General features: G+C 41.2%; 1 protein-coding gene across 1 annotated transcript in view; it reads left to right on the top strand.

Moving 5' to 3' along the window:
• The window catches only part of ARHGAP42 (Rho GTPase activating protein 42), a 283,518-nt gene that overhangs the window by 188,636 nt on the left and 79,295 nt on the right, over positions 1-15,587 (top strand). The window contains exons 5-6 of the mRNA XM_034758904.1: positions 757-858; positions 7,466-7,576. Of these exons, the coding sequence (XP_034614795.1) occupies positions 757-858; positions 7,466-7,576 (213 nt within the window). The remainder of the gene's footprint in view (positions 1-756; positions 859-7,465; positions 7,577-15,587) is intronic.

Below are 15,587 nucleotides of genomic sequence, written 5' to 3'. Positions count from 1 at the left end.
CCCCCCCCCGAACTCCTGACCCATCCAACCCTCCCCCTGCTCCCTGTCTCTTGACTACCCCCCTCCCCCCCCCCAGAACCTCCCTGCCACTTCTCTGACCCCCGGCCCCCTTACTGTGCTGCAGAGCAGCGCGCTCGGCAGCAGGAGAGGGGAGCAGGGTCGGAGCTCCAGACTGCCGGAGGCCGAGGTGACGGCCGGCGATCTGTGAATGCAGGGCGGGGGGAGGGAGGGAGAGGAGGGGAGTGGTGTCAAGTTGCAGGAGAGAGGAGGGGGGAAGTGGAGGAAGGGCTTTGGCTGCCGGAGCCCGTGCGAGTGGCACCATCCGGCCAGCTGCCCTGTAAGCCCCGAACGCTCTGCATGGGGGCGCGGGGGAAGTCCGGACATTGACAAATTCCCCCCGGATGCTATTTTTAACTGAAAAAAGCCGGACATGTCCGGGGGAATCCAGACGGATGGTAACCCTAACATTTGTGGAGCCAGTAGAAAGTATAAGTTAAACCAGTTTAGGCCCCAGTACAGTAAGGTACCTAAGCACGTGACCAGTCCCATTGAAGACAAGCATATACTTAATGTCTCACTGAATAACTTGGAATAACTTTTAGACCCCGATTCAGATATGAGTCTATTGCCCTAAAATCATTGGAATCAGCAAAAATAACCACACAGCTAGTCTTTTTAGCAAATGTGCTAGCTTTTCCTTTCTGTTGGCTTCGAAGTTCTATCAAATTATTTACTTTGCAATGTTTTGTTTTTCAGGATGGGAAGAAGAAGTTTGACAAGGAAAGTGAGAAATATTATTCCATTCTAGAGAAGCACTTAAATTTATCAGCAAAGAAAAAAGAATCTCATTTGCAAGATGTAAGCTCTTTCCCTTTTACTAGCCCATAAGTTTATCTTTAAAAAGAGTTGTCTCTAGGATATGCTGTATTTTTCTTTACATAAAATGGTTGATGATTTCTGCCAGTCCCTGTTGCTAAGTACATATACATAAATTCTGTATATGAGATTAATACTATTCTGATGTGAAATAAAACTGTTAACAGGGTAGTATGTCCCATGTGCTCTGCCATATTTTAAGTTGCAAATCTAATTTTTACTATTTACAATATTTGTAATACTCTAATAAAACATGTATGACCTTTATGTGCAAGGTGTATGTGGAATATTTAGAATTAATATAATTAGGCTATGCTGACTTTTTTTGTTATTTAATTGACTTCATTTTACATAAATTTTCGACTAGATAACTGAGCCTGAAGCATTTTAATCACACTTTTAATGCTTTTCAGCATGTCATGTTTTCTGCTTTAATCGGAGAAAAACATTCTTTCCATTATGAAACTATATGGCTGTATTTTATTAAATTAAACAGAGTGCCATATTGCAAATAAATAAATAGATTGCCAAAGGTTTTTGTCAGGTTTTGTGCATGTGATCTTCAGGTAAACTTGTGTTTGTCGTAACAAAATGTAGTCAAATATGACCTCATAAGATTCTTAGTTTGAGCAAAGAATGATGGATCCTTACTTTTGAGAGTAGTAGTTCTTTGCCCCAGCAGTTTCAACAGAAGTCAGTGGGCCTGATTCTGCGCTGCCTTCTCCCTTGTGTAGCCATTAATGCCTGTACAAAGTGCCATTTTTATGTGGTAGCATTTTACATCTGTAGCATTTTGCGGTAGTGTAAATGGCTAGACAGCAATGAATATTGAGTCTCATTGAGAATATTTGCATGTGTAGAGGCTTGCATAACTGGAGGCAGAATTACATATTTTTTTCATGCATTACTTTTGCTTCCTAGGAGTTAACCGTACTTCCAAATAGAGTCCACAGAGTTTAATTGCAATACTGTGTACAGATTAGGGTATCTACAGTGATAAAAAACTATTCAGAGAGGATTGTTCTATTATGAGCACAAAGCTCTAATTATACAGGGTAAAAGTATTTAAACCTGATCCTGGAATCTGATATGTGGAGCTCATTTGATTTCATCAGGGCTTCTATCAGGGTCAGAGCCTTAAATGTAGATGCATCATCCATTTTAAAGAGTACATCCTGTAACTGTTACTTTTAAAAAGCATGCATAGTTCTAACTTAGCCGAAGGATCCCCTTTTTAGCTATGTTGTTAGGTTAAATTATTTTCCTGTGCAACAAATTACAAGTTATTTTTTTCAGTATTACTGACATTCCATTAAACTTTCCAAAAAAGATGGGTGTTATTTTAATAGCATTATTGTCAATGATAAACTCTGAAAACTTGGAAAATATTTTGCTGACAAAATTCTACCCAAAAGACGTAACCATCTCTCAGAAAGTCACAAAGTGTGGTTTATATTTACCTGATATAATAATGCAATTTCATAACATTTATTCTTTTATATTGTACTCGCTAAAACAGATGTCAGTATGATGAATCAACTGTAGGGAAAACAACATTAATTTTACAAGGTTTTTTTGTTCCATTCGCAGGCCAAATTTACATATACACAACTCCGAGAAGTACATAAATTCCCCTTGCATTAATGGGAAAATAGTTCCATTAGAGGTTAAGCAGGAAGTCAGAAAACAATTCTCGATGTATTTACCTATAAATCAAGATTTGGTTAAGACAAGTTAAGTGCTAATTTACTGTCAGGTTTAAATAAAGCACATTTTGGTGGGATGGTTATGAAGATTATTTATTATATTGCAGTTAAAAAAACTAATTGAAATTAAATACAATGTATCAGCTCTGAATATAATTAAATAAACTGTCTTAGAATTATGAAGGATTTGACTTGAGCATACAAACGAATAGAAAATCACAGAAAAAGTTTTCCACTCTGTCCTTAATGATCACTTCATGCCTAGATATTGAATTTCATAAGGGATGCTAGTTAGTCTACTTTTTTAAAGGCCATGATTGTAGAACATATAGGACCTACTTCACCATTACATTGCTGCAGATTTATGTTGATATAACTGCATTGAAATAATTGGAGTTACGCCAGCATAAAACTGGAGTAAGCACAGTGGTTAATCAGGTATTTAAATTATAAAAACTGGTTGTGGGGAGTTAGATAAAGAATGGGGCTGCTTCTCTTGTTTTGAGTTTGATTCAAAATGCGCAATTTTAATATTAGGCATATGTTTAGTTCTGATGATAGTACTCTCACCTCAGGTCATGGTTGTCCAGACTTAGCCAAGCTGAAGTTGGCACTAGCTGTGAGCCAGAGGGCTAGATGCATTTTCCCTAAAACGGAGTAGGTTGCAAAGTTATTTATTTATTTGTAATGCAGAGATACAGCCACTACAGACTTCAGATCTCTGATGTTCCATCTTGATCCAAGTGGAGGCCTGTGTTTTCCATACATCTGTAGTTACAGGGCTATAGTCACATAGTAAAGATCCTTCTTTGTGCTAAACCTTGGGATATCACTGTCAAATAGTGTGTAAGATGAAGATCATTTGGGTATGAGTTTTGTCATAATATGCAGCACATTCCATAGTAGTACACAGACTATTGAAATACTTTTTACAAACTGCACACAGTATGTGATGTAAAAAAACCAAAAACCCACTGTGACCAACTTTTTTACTATCCCTATGAGAAAACCTATGGAAATAAATGAGAATTACAGAATTAAAAAGGAATATATCAGAATCAATGGTACAAGCATTAATTTTGGTAGCCCCCTATTGATCACTAAATGCAGATTCATGAAATTGAGCTTTCAGAATCATGATCATGAATGTCCATCTTGCAAGAACAGATTGAGTTCTGATGCACATTCTACTGCTATTGCCAGTCAGTCAAAATAATACTGACTCTAACTGTCTATCATAAAAGCTGCTGCTGTAATTAACCATACAGAAAGCCATTCTTTACCATCGGCTGAGTGGCATACAAAAAGGTGTGAAAATCTTTCCTGCCTTGGAAAAGTTCAAATAAACCACTTCTTAAATGATTCTTACTACTGTGAATGCTCATTGGTCAGGCAAACTCATCAGCCTCCACAGAAAATGGCTTTTGGAAAGTGTGATTTGATCACTATACCTAGGGTTACCATACGTCCGGGTTTCCCTGGACATGTCCGGCTTTTTGGTGCTCAAATCCCCATCCGGGGGGAATTTCCAAAGAGTCGGACATGTCTGGGGAAATAGGGAGGCATAAGCCAGGGTCCACCCAGCACGATCCGCCGGGTCCGCAGCGCAACCCAGCTGCCCCAGCTACAATGCTCAGGTGGGGAACGTGGGGGGGGAGGCTCGGGCTTCCCTCACGGGCGGGGAACCCCCAGCCACTGGGGGACCCTTCCTGTGGCCCCGTTGCCCCGCGCAGCTCGGAACCCGTCGCCGCGGGAGCTGTTTCCGGCGGGGACAGACAGGCCAGGGAACGTGCTTGGCGGCAGGAAGGAAGCTGCGGCCGGGGCTGCAGGGACCCGCGCTGCCGAGCGTCTGAAGCCCCCAGCAGGCAGAGGCTGCCGGGTGACCGGGGGAGCAGCGCAGGCGGGGGCATAGAGGCTGCAGGGGTGGGGGGGTGCAGGGTGAGTGAGGAGCAGGGGTCATAGAGGCTGCAGGGGCTGGGGGTGCAGGGGCAGGGCAGGTGGGGGTCGCAGAGGCTGCAGGGGCAGGGGGGTGCAGGGGATATAGGGCGAGTCGGGAGCAGGGGTCACAGAGGCTGCAGGGGCTGGGGGTGCAGGGGCTGCAGGGCGAGAGAGGAGCAGGGGTCACAGAGGCTGCAGGGGCGGGGGGGCTGCAGGGCGAGTGGGGAGCAGGGAAGCACTTAGCAACCCCCAACCAAGATCAGAGCGGGAGGGGAAATGCAGGGTGCTCAGAGGAGGGGGCAGGGGCTTTGGGGAAGGGTCGGGGCTGGGGCGGAGCCGGGGGTTGGGAAGGGACGGAGTTGGGGCAGGGCCAGGCCCCCGTGGAGTGTCCTCTTTTTTCAGTGTTGAAATATGGTAACCCTAACTATACCCAAATGATCATTGTGGCCCAAGTTTTGGACAGTGTTTCAAAATGTGCTTAAGTCCCAATAAAGTTAAACATATGCTTACGTGCTTTTCTGTGGTTGGATTAAAGCATGTTCTTAAGTGCTTTCCTGAACTGGGCCCTGAAAGAGCTCTTTGCTAAAACCAAATTAAACTGTTTTTATATACAACCAAAAGTAAAAACTAAGGCCCATGTTATGCAAATTCTCGTATTTTGCAATCCCATGAGTTAAAGTTTGCAGGATCATACCCTAAAGTTGTAACACATTGTTAAATTCTGCCAAATTGCATACCCTATATACCCTATTATATATACTTTTTATAGCATAGTTATTAATACACTAAGTTTTAGATTCATCAAGGAAACCAGTAATAGAAAATACAACAAAAATGCCACATGGCCAAGTTAACTTTGTGGTAAAAGCCTTAATTTTTGGAATTGTGTGGCTTTTGAGTGCTTTATTTCTTATCCTTAACATTAGCTTTTGCATTTAATTTCCTGTTTTGCTTTTTATAGGCCTAAAAAGGAACAAGTGCTACTGATTCATTTTAAAGATACTGTTAAAGCTAATATTTTTGCTTTAAAGTGCTAATGGAGTACTGTAGAAGTGATTCAATGTTAAATGTCTCCATGCTACTAAATGACAATATTCACACCCTTACCTGAAGCAGTATTAATTAGAGGTGCCATTAACAGGCAGAATCTTTAATTGAAGGCAAATACTGATTATACAAATACAAGATTTAAAAAAATACTAAACCTGTTTTCTTTAAAAATCAATATTCTTTCTGTTCCTTGATGGTAACTATAAAACAAGCCATCTTCAATTTTCTAGCTTCACATATGTTTGTTATTTGAGTTCCAAATTTAATCAGAACATAAGAGAAAAATGTATTATTTTTATACTACCATAAATCAGAAATGGCTGAACTGATGTTACTGAAAGTTTCCACAATTAAAAAAAGAAATGCCCTTAGAGCTGGGACAAGACATAGATAATTTCAGCCCAAAAGGAACATCCTTGAGGAAAGTTATGAATAACTGAAAAAATGGAGTTAAAATGGGAACTGGCCATGTGTTATGTCTCCCTCTAATGGCTTGTTTACATGGAGGATAAGATCCTACTACTCTTATCAGTTGGTGGAGTTAATTCTTTCTCTCCGGTGACAAAAGTCTTTACTTTGGTGCTGGCGTTTCCAGGTTCGATCCCTGCCTATAACCCATGGTAGCAGTCAATACTCATAAATTTCCAGCAAATACTGCACACTACACTTTCTGGGAAAACTAAAACATGAAAATTAGCTATTGTGTAAAACTATAAAATATGTTTATAGTCTCAGACAGCTGGATTCATATTATGAAATAAATGATAGGCTGCAAGATTTCTGTGTTTAAAAACATGTCCCTCTCTTTCTCTCCCTCTCTCTCTGTGAGATAATCTGTGGAAAAGGCATTTGAAACTATTCATGCTGGGAAATGTGCAAGGAATCAGTCATGCATGATATTCAAGAAAATCCTTAACAATGCACACCAGCTTTGATGCCCCTTTTTGTTCTCTTGTCCCACTCCCTCCTCTGCACCTTTTCCCATGATGCTCAGAATGTGTGGAGTACCTTCCCCCAAGCCACCTTTCTTTGCTTCATGCCAGGTTCTCCTAAGATTCATATAATATAAATCCAGGAGAGGAGAGAAAAGGAAAGAAGAGCAGGGTTGGGGGGAACCCTAAGGCCAAAATTTTTAAGCTTGGATGTCTAAACTTAGGGTCCTAAATCTGTATTTAGTAACCTAAATAAGTGCCCTAATTTTCAGAAGTGCTGAGCACACACAACTCCCACTGACCTTAATGAATGTTCAGCAGCTCTGAGTGGGGAGTCACGTATGTAAGTGCCTTACTTTAGGCACTCAGGTTTGAAGATTTTATCCTAAATTAATGTAACCATCCTGATGTGTCCTTGCCTTACTCAGGAACTGTCTGATTTTATTTTATCCTGTCTTCTTTCTCCCTTTCCTTTTCTGTTTTGTCTACATATGACCTTGGCCTGTTGTGTCCTGTTACATTTAGACTGCGAAACAATAAGGGGGACTGTCTCTATTTGTGTTTCTATGGCAGCTAGCACATTTTTGCATGCCCAAAATAATAATGTTCCTTGCTTTAAATCTTGCATAGCTGATCCTTGACTGCTTTTTGTCATCTTTTTGTGTTCCTTGCACTTTTGCCAGTTTAGGTTGTATTTGGTGAAGGACTAATGTCTGGACTGGTGACTTGTACTGTGTACCCCATTTCATCCTGGTTCACTTTGAAATTGCTCACAGAGAAGAGTAGGGATATTAGCCAAAGGGGAGTTGTGTTACGAGCATAAGAGTATATAGGGCTGGGAAATAAAACAGGAAACTGAAATTTAGGGGACTCTTAAATAAATAGTTAATAATGGAAATACTAAGTGAGCCAGTTATAACCAAAAATTAATATTAATTTTATGTACTTCCTTTTTATTTTTAGGCAGATATGCAGATTGACAGAGAACATCAAAACTTTTATGAAGCATCATTAGAATATGTGTTTAAAATTCAAGAAGTACAGGAGAAAAAGAAATTTGAATTTGTTGAACCTGTAAGTTTTGTATTTATTTTTCACTTCCTTTACCTACATTTACAGTGAATGTATTTAAAGATGAAAATTTTGGTTAATGTTCTTATTTTTTGGTCTCTTTTTAATTAAAGGAGTTCTTGAAAGTAGTTCATGAGCAAACAGGCATAAAGTTCTTTCCTTGGGAATTATCCCCATTTCTTAAAGATTTGCACAAAAGTTTTCATGTCTACTGTGAAGTAAAATAAGTTTGAAATCTGCATGATATTTTAATGACTGAACTTAAAAGGCTGTGTCTGTGAAACACGTAACAGAGATTTCCTAATATAAAAATTGGCTCAAAATTTCAAACATATTAGTCTTCAAGTGCACAGAGTATCAAGTTTACCTCATGTTTAGTTTTGCTAAGTTACATATGAAATAACATGAATAGAATATTAAAAATTCATTTGTATAATTATTAAGGTATTTTTGTAAAGTTATATAATGTCTGTAGAAGAACATGTCTGAGACCACTGTGTGACTGGCAGAAGTTGTGCCAAAATTTTAATAAATAGGACTCTTCAGTTAAGTATATAAATCTATATTTAAAGTATGTCTACACTGCAGTTAGACAGCTGTGGCTGGCCTATGCCAGCTGACTCAAGCTCCTGGGGCTTGGGCTAAGGGGCTGTTTAATTGCAGTGTAGAGGTAGATCAGACGTGGGCCCGGCCTCTGAGCTCCTGGCTGGGGAGCCTAGTCCCCGGCCTCTCCCCCTCTGTCCCCCCTCCCCAAGAAGAGCTACCCTAAGTGCCTATCTTCCTGTATTTTGAGATGAGAATATATTTCAAAGTGAATATTTGCATGTTGGTGAGAAACTAATGAACCTCGATCCAGCAACTAAAAATACCTGTGACTAAAACATAGCCTTACTTATAATTTATATTATGGACTTGCTATCAGTGAGGATGTAATGTACACCAAAATAGGGAGGAGTAAGGAAAGATGCAAATCAGAGCAAGGATTTCACCCTCATTTCATATTGGGGCTGTAAAAATGGGATTTTAGGAAAGATTTGAAAAGCATGAAGAAACAGGCTTGCTGAGTAGATTTTGGAAGAGACAAGGTAAGTGAAGTAATATTTTTTTTATTGGACTAACTTCTGCTGGTGAAAGAGACAAGCCTTTAAACTTACACAGAGAGCTCTTCTTCATGTTGGGAAACTTAGGGCAAGTCTACATTCAAAACACTGCATCGGCACAGCTTTAATGAAGGCGCTCTAAAGTGAGGGGAGAGAGAGAGAGAGAGCTCTCCCGTCAGTGTAGTTAACCCCCAAGAGGCGGTAGTTGCATTGGCGGGAGAAGCTGTCCTGCCGACATAGCGCTATCTACATGAAGAATTAGGCCGGCAAGATTATGTCGCTTAGGGGTGTGGATTTTTCCAGTGTCCATAAATTCATTACTTTGCTAGACACAAAACATCATGGACTTAATAGAGACACTGGATTCATGACTTATTACAACAGTCTATAACCCATTAACAACCCTCCCCTCAGCTGCTTCTCTTCCCCCCCCCTTTCCTGCCTATGACCGTAGGGGTGTGAATGGCCACTCCACCTTGAATGATCCCTTGAAATATGTGTTAACTACATATGCTAAACCATCTGTTCCATCTTGTATATAACTGTGACATCTGAGGTAAGTTTCCCAGACCTGAAGAAGAGCTCTGTATAGCTCAAAAGCCTGTCTCTCTCACCAGCAGAAGTTTGGTTCAGTGAAAGATATTACCTCACCCACCTTGTCTCTCCAATATCCTGGGACCGACATAGCTACAACAGCATGGCATACCTAGATTTTGGAAGGACATTACAAGCTAAAAGGGAAGCATGGGAAAAAAGGCTTAGAGACATTTGTTGGTGAAAATTTTTACTGTTCCACTGCAAAACATTATTTGTAGTATCAAACACATTCAGTAGGAAAAAAAACAAAACTTTAATCTCACCTGAAGATTTTAGGAAGTCCAAAGTGCCAACTTTCCATTAACTTTCTCTTCTATAAGGCTGTCCTTATAACTGTATGCAAGCATCAGGGAAAATGATTCACAGGTTGTAGATGCATTTTAGAGTGAATTTAGATGGGATGTTAACAATTGCATGTTAAATGAGAGTCTTAATATTTTTTCATTTGAAATCAATGGAATGAACACTAGAGACTGACTTTCTATGTTTTTTCTCCCTAGTGAAGTCCTAGAAAGCAGCAACTAGTGGTAAAAAATTGTGGCCAGTCCAGGTTTAAAATGATGTATATAAAAACATCATACTGTAAACACTTACACAGAGGATAATTGACAGACAAAGTCACTCATTTCATATATTTCAATAGGGATTTTGGAGGGCATTAGACAGAGTTATTTCTATTTTTTTATTTATTTTTTGCTGTAGTGCAAATTACTTTCAGATTACTGAAAAATGCCATCTTAAGTAACTTCTGTGATATTTATCTTATTTTTGTATATGATGGAATTGATTGCTCAATGCAGTTCACAACATATGCTCCACGTGTGCGCAGATACTACTGAGATGAGGGTCATATAAATTCAGAAACATTTAATTGTTCTTCATTAGCTGTGCTAATTATAAGGTATTTTGCTGGTATCATTCCTCTGATACTCCAGCCTAGTATCTCATTCCTTTATACAGTTTGAAGTGTCCTAAGTATAACTAATGAATACAGGGAGTTGTATTTTTATTTTATTAAAATTTCGCCTTCAAAGAGATCTGTCAATGAGGAAAGGAGAGATTCTGATGTGGAGGTAAAAGGAGGGGAAATTGTTGTGCCAATCAGGACTTATAGTCTTTAAGCCCAGAAAGGACCATCATGATCATCTAGTCTGATCTCTTGTACATTGCAGGTCACAGAACCTCACCTCCTCACTCGTGTAATAGACCCCTAACCTCTGATTGAGTTACTGAAGTCCTCGCATCATGATTTAAAGACTTCAAGTTACAAAGAATCCACCATTTACACTAGATTAAAGCTGCAAGTGACCCATATCCCAGCTGCAGAGGAAGGTGAAAAACCCCCAGGGACTCTGTCAATATGACCCAGGGGGAAATTCCTTCCCGACCCCAAATATGGCGATCAACCCTGAGCATATGGGCAAGACTCACCAGCCAGACAACTGGGAAAAAATTCTCTGTAGAAACGCACCCCATTTAGTGTTCCACCACCGACCATTGGAGATATTTGCTACCAGCAGTCACAGATCAGCCATATGCCCTCGTAGGCAGTCCCATCATACTATCCCCTCCATAAATGTATCAAGCTCAGTCTTCAAGCCAGTTAGGTTTTTTTGCCCCCACTGCTCCCCTTGGAAGGCTGTTCCAGAACTTCACTCCTCTGATGGTTAGAAACCTTCGTCTAATTTCCAGCCTAAACTTATTGATGGCCAGTTTATATCCATTTGTTCATGTATTGGCCCTTAACTGAAATAACTCCTCCCACTCCCTGGTATTTATCCCTCTGATGTATTCATAGAGAGCAATCATATCTCCCCGCAGCCTTCTTTTGGTTAGGCTAAACAAGCCAAGCTCTTTGAGTCTCCTCTCATAAGGTAGGTTTTCCCTTCCTCTGATTATTGTAATAGTCCTTTCCTGCATCTGTTCCAGTTTGAATTAATCTTTCTTAAACATGGGAGACTGTGTGTTCCAGATGAGGTCTCATCAGTGCCTTGTATAATGTTAGTAACACTTCCCTGTCTCTACTGGAAATACCTCACCTGATGCATCCTAAGACTGCATTAGCCTTTTTCATGGCTGCATCACATTGGCAGCCCTTAGTCATCCTGTGATCAACCAATACACCCAGGACTTTTGCCACCTCTTTCGCTTTCAACTGATAAGACTCCAGCTTATAGCAAAAAATTTTATTGTTAGTCCCTAAGTGCCTGACACTTTGCGCTATTAATGTCCCTGCATACTGAACCTTGGAAAGGCTCGGTGTTGTGGGAAACAAAGTGGGGAAAGTAACCCAGCAAATCCTATGAGGTGTGTAATACCCATTGGTGCAGTGGAGGAGTGGGGGAAAAAAGAAGTGGGTAAACTACCACTTCTCATTTGGGGAATTTGGTGTTTAGTTAAGTTAAACTGTGTTTGCCCAAGTTTAGCCTTGTCTACACTTGTGCATTAGAGAGGGAATTGCCAGGTAGGAGGATAGTCTTCTTTGGTTATGAGGGAGGGATGGTGGATGAATCACGTTCAGTGGATTATCTCTAAAATGGGGGCTGTAGTACTTTACAAAGGTCCTATGTATCCAACCCCAGAGGCCATGGGTCTACGTCTGTGCTTGCTGTGCAGTGCCTCTCATCTCAAGGACTCTGGCCTTGAAGTCTTCAAAACCCTTTGTCCTTGTGGATAATAATTTCCATGGAGACAATGACTCTTGTGGGTAACCTGTGGCTTTTGTAGTCCAAGAGAGTTCATACTCAAAGGATGGCAGGGGTATCTTCAGTACTGTCCTGCCTTTGGTGGTTCTACCAAAGAAAGGAAGCTATAGAAACACTGCAGTGAATGCTGCCCACTGGACAGTGAATCATTTCGTTATCTAGCTGCCCTTGCCTTGTCCCCTTCCTGAACACTGTTGCTGGGTGGAGTAGGTACATTTAAGGATAAATCTAAGCCTAGATATATAGACCTGGCTCAAATGTTAGCAGTTTTTGTAGTCTGTTTATAGATTTTATTGCATTATGATACAGAAGTTCCTCTTACTTATTTTTCTTGTTGATAATTCAGGTGTTAAAAAATGTGTTTGCATCAGTAATGTTTTTGTGGACTCTCTTCTTTAATACATTTTATTAACATTACAATGATTGGGGAGCTGCCTTAACTGTATTACAGAGACAAGGTGGGTGAGATAATATCTTTTATTGTACCAGCTTCTGTTGGTGAAAAGGACAAGTTTTCAAGCCCCACAGAGCTCTCCCTGAAGTCTGGAGAAGGTGATCATAGTGTCCAAGATAAATAAAAGGTGGGACAGATTGTTAAGCATAAAGGGTTCACACACTTATAAGAGACACACAAATTGAAGTGGGCAATTAACATGTCTGCAGTTGTAGGACAATGGAAGGTTAGCAGGCAATGCAGGGGTGTCTTACAAAATGTTGTAATGGAACATAAAACCAGTGTCTCTGTTAAGTCCATGGTTTTTAATGTGCAGCAGAGTTATGGATTTAAGTTTCTTTGTCTTTTGAAAGTGTTGTGCAGGTTTCCTGTGAGGACAAGGACTGGGAAGTCAGATATGGAGTGATCGCTTTGTGAAAAGTGTTTTGCTCATGGGTGACGAAGTGTTTCTGTCTGTTATCATTTGTGTGTGTGTGTGTTCATTGAAGAGTGTAGAGATTGTCTTGTTTCACCCACATGATTGCTAGGGGGCATTTGATGCTCTGGATGAGGTACACCATGGACAGGACCCATGGACCTTGAAAGGTGTGTTCTGTGGGGTATTGATCATCGTAGCAATGGAAATTTGTCTGCAGATTTTGTATCTGTTGTTCTAGCAGGGCCTGGTGCTGCTTTGAGTTGGTGTGTTCTGGTCTGTGGGGAGCTTATTTCTGATGATGTTTCAAGGCAAGAAGAGGGCTTTGGGAAAAGATCTGTTTCAAGATGTGGTAGGTCCCCCCATCAAATATGGGTTGTATCTGGGATCCCCCAAGATGTGGTAGGTCCCCCCCCAAATATGGGTTGTATCTAGTGTGGGGTAGTAGGTGATAACTAGGAGTGTGCAGTTGGTGGTGGGTTTATTTTTTTCCTGTATTGAAGCAGGTTCTCCTGGGGTACTTGGGTGGCCCGTTCCATGATGCAATGTACTTCTCTGGTGGAGTGCCCTTCTTTAGTGAAGGCAGTTTTAAGCGTTAAGGTGTGTATCCCAGACTTTCTTTTCAGCATACATGTTTTAGCACACAGCTCCCACCACAGGGCAATCTACCATATTACTTGACTCTTTTAAAACTAGTTCTTTCCTGGAAAACAAGAGTGAAACCTGCATGGAGATGGAAAAATAATGTTTTGAACTGAATTCTGAAGCACAATTTAAATTAGTTCTACAGTAAACATTGCAACACGTTTAAAACCAAAAGCAAATAAATAAATGAAAACAACCTCTCAGACAACTTCTGCTATCAGTTATGCCAGTGTGAATCCAGAGTAACCCTGTGAAAACCAATGCCATTTTCTCAGGATTTACACTGGTTTGATGGAAAGTTGAATTTAGACTTCTCTTGATGCTTGCTTAGTCAGACCCTGTTCCGCCTTTTGATCTCTCACTGATTTCTATGGAGCAGGAGCAGGTCCTTAGAGATCATTAAAATCTGACCTATCTGAAGTGTGAGGAATAGGATCATTAACTAGTCATCAAAGATTTAAAAATAAATAAAACTAATTCTAATTGCGTATATGTTTATGATGGTCTCGTGTAAACTTGAGCTATCTAAAATAAATACTGTTTTTTATTAAAAAGAATTTTTGTCTAGATAGTAAAACTCAAAAACCAATTTAATCTTTTTTGCATTTCCCACAACACTATTCACCAAATTCATTTTAAACTGGATAGCTAAGTACCTTTTCGTACTATATGTATAAATAAATTGAAATAAGGAGACAGTGACTTTTGGCTGATGCACTGCAGGCCAAAGGTTAAATTCCTCTTCTGTCCAAAACCTAAGTACAATCTTCTTCCTGTGAGAATGAAATGACCAAGCAATCTCAGGGTCACAAACTTTACATAAAAATAAATAAAGGCCCAAGCAGTCTTTGGAGTCTATTTCAGGTTCTCTGTTGAAATCCTTGCAGCTCTCGCAGCACGCAGACCGATTATTGTCTTCAATGAGTACAAGTCTGATTTCTGTATTGATCTGGCTGATTAGGTATTCAGAGTGAAGTAGCAGTAAAGTGCTTGTTGCACTTGGAAAATTGATAATATAAACACATTGGGGATTGTATGTAACATTTGGTGAAACCAGTCACTTCTTATCACATTAAGATCACCTTGAAAAATACATATTGAGAATCATCTTTAAAAAAAAAAAAACATTCAGCATGCTTTCTCTAAATTTACATGTAATGGGCCAGACTCTGGCGTAGTGCTGCTTGTAAGTAGCCACCAAAAAGCTACAAACATCATGAGCTAGGGACAAAAGTTTTTCACCTCAATTTTGGCTCTCCAAACACAGTGCTTATTAGGCCAGGCCATGAGCTCTCCTGCAGGGGCTGTGGAAGGGCCTTACAGAATAGGGTCTCCTTCCACTATCAGTGGTGTTTACATACATGCATACCTGCATCCTCAGTATACATGATTTCTACACAAGGCATGAAATACATCAGGGGACTGAGTGAGAAAGACATGTTAACATTTTGGGGGGGGGGTGTTTGGGGAGCCCTTGACCTAGGGTTACCATTCGTCCGGATTTACCCGGACATGTCCTCCTTTTTGTGCTAAAAATAGCGTCCGGGGGGAATTTGTAAATCACTCAAAATGTCCGGGATTTCCCCCCTCCCCCGGCAGAGCAGAGCGAGTGGCTGGGAGGGCTGCAGGAAAGTCCCGGGCTGGACTCCGGAGCAGCTGTAGAGGAGCCGGATCCGCCCTGCATTCTGAGCCGGCAGCTCTCCCCTGCGCCCGGCTCCGGCAGCACTGTGCAGGGCCAGACCGGGTTTTGTTGTGCTGGGGAGCGCAGCCACGTGTCCGGCTCGCACAGAGCCCAACACCCTGTTCTGAGCAGCAGGGTAAGGGGGTCAGGGGGCAGGAGAAGGGGCAGGGAGGTTCTGGAGGGGGCAGTCAAGAAATGGGGGGGGCTTTTTGGGGGGGAGTGGAGAAAGTTTTGGGCAGTCAGGGTACAGGTAGGGGGTAGGGTCCTGGGGGGCAGTTAGGGGACAATGCACAGGGAGTCTTAGGTAGGGGGTGGGGTTCTGGAGGGCAGTTAGGAGCAGGGGTCCCAGGAGGGGGCAGTCAGGGGACAAGGAGCGGGGGGGGGTGGGAGTTCTGGGGGGGGCTGTCAGGGGGCAGG

The sequence above is a fragment of the Trachemys scripta genome, chromosome 1 (assembly GCF_013100865.1).
Source record: "Trachemys scripta elegans isolate TJP31775 chromosome 1, CAS_Tse_1.0, whole genome shotgun sequence".
NCBI classification, from domain to species: Eukaryota; Metazoa; Chordata; order Testudines; family Emydidae; genus Trachemys; species Trachemys scripta.
This window is presented reverse-complemented; position numbering and strand designations above follow the sequence as displayed.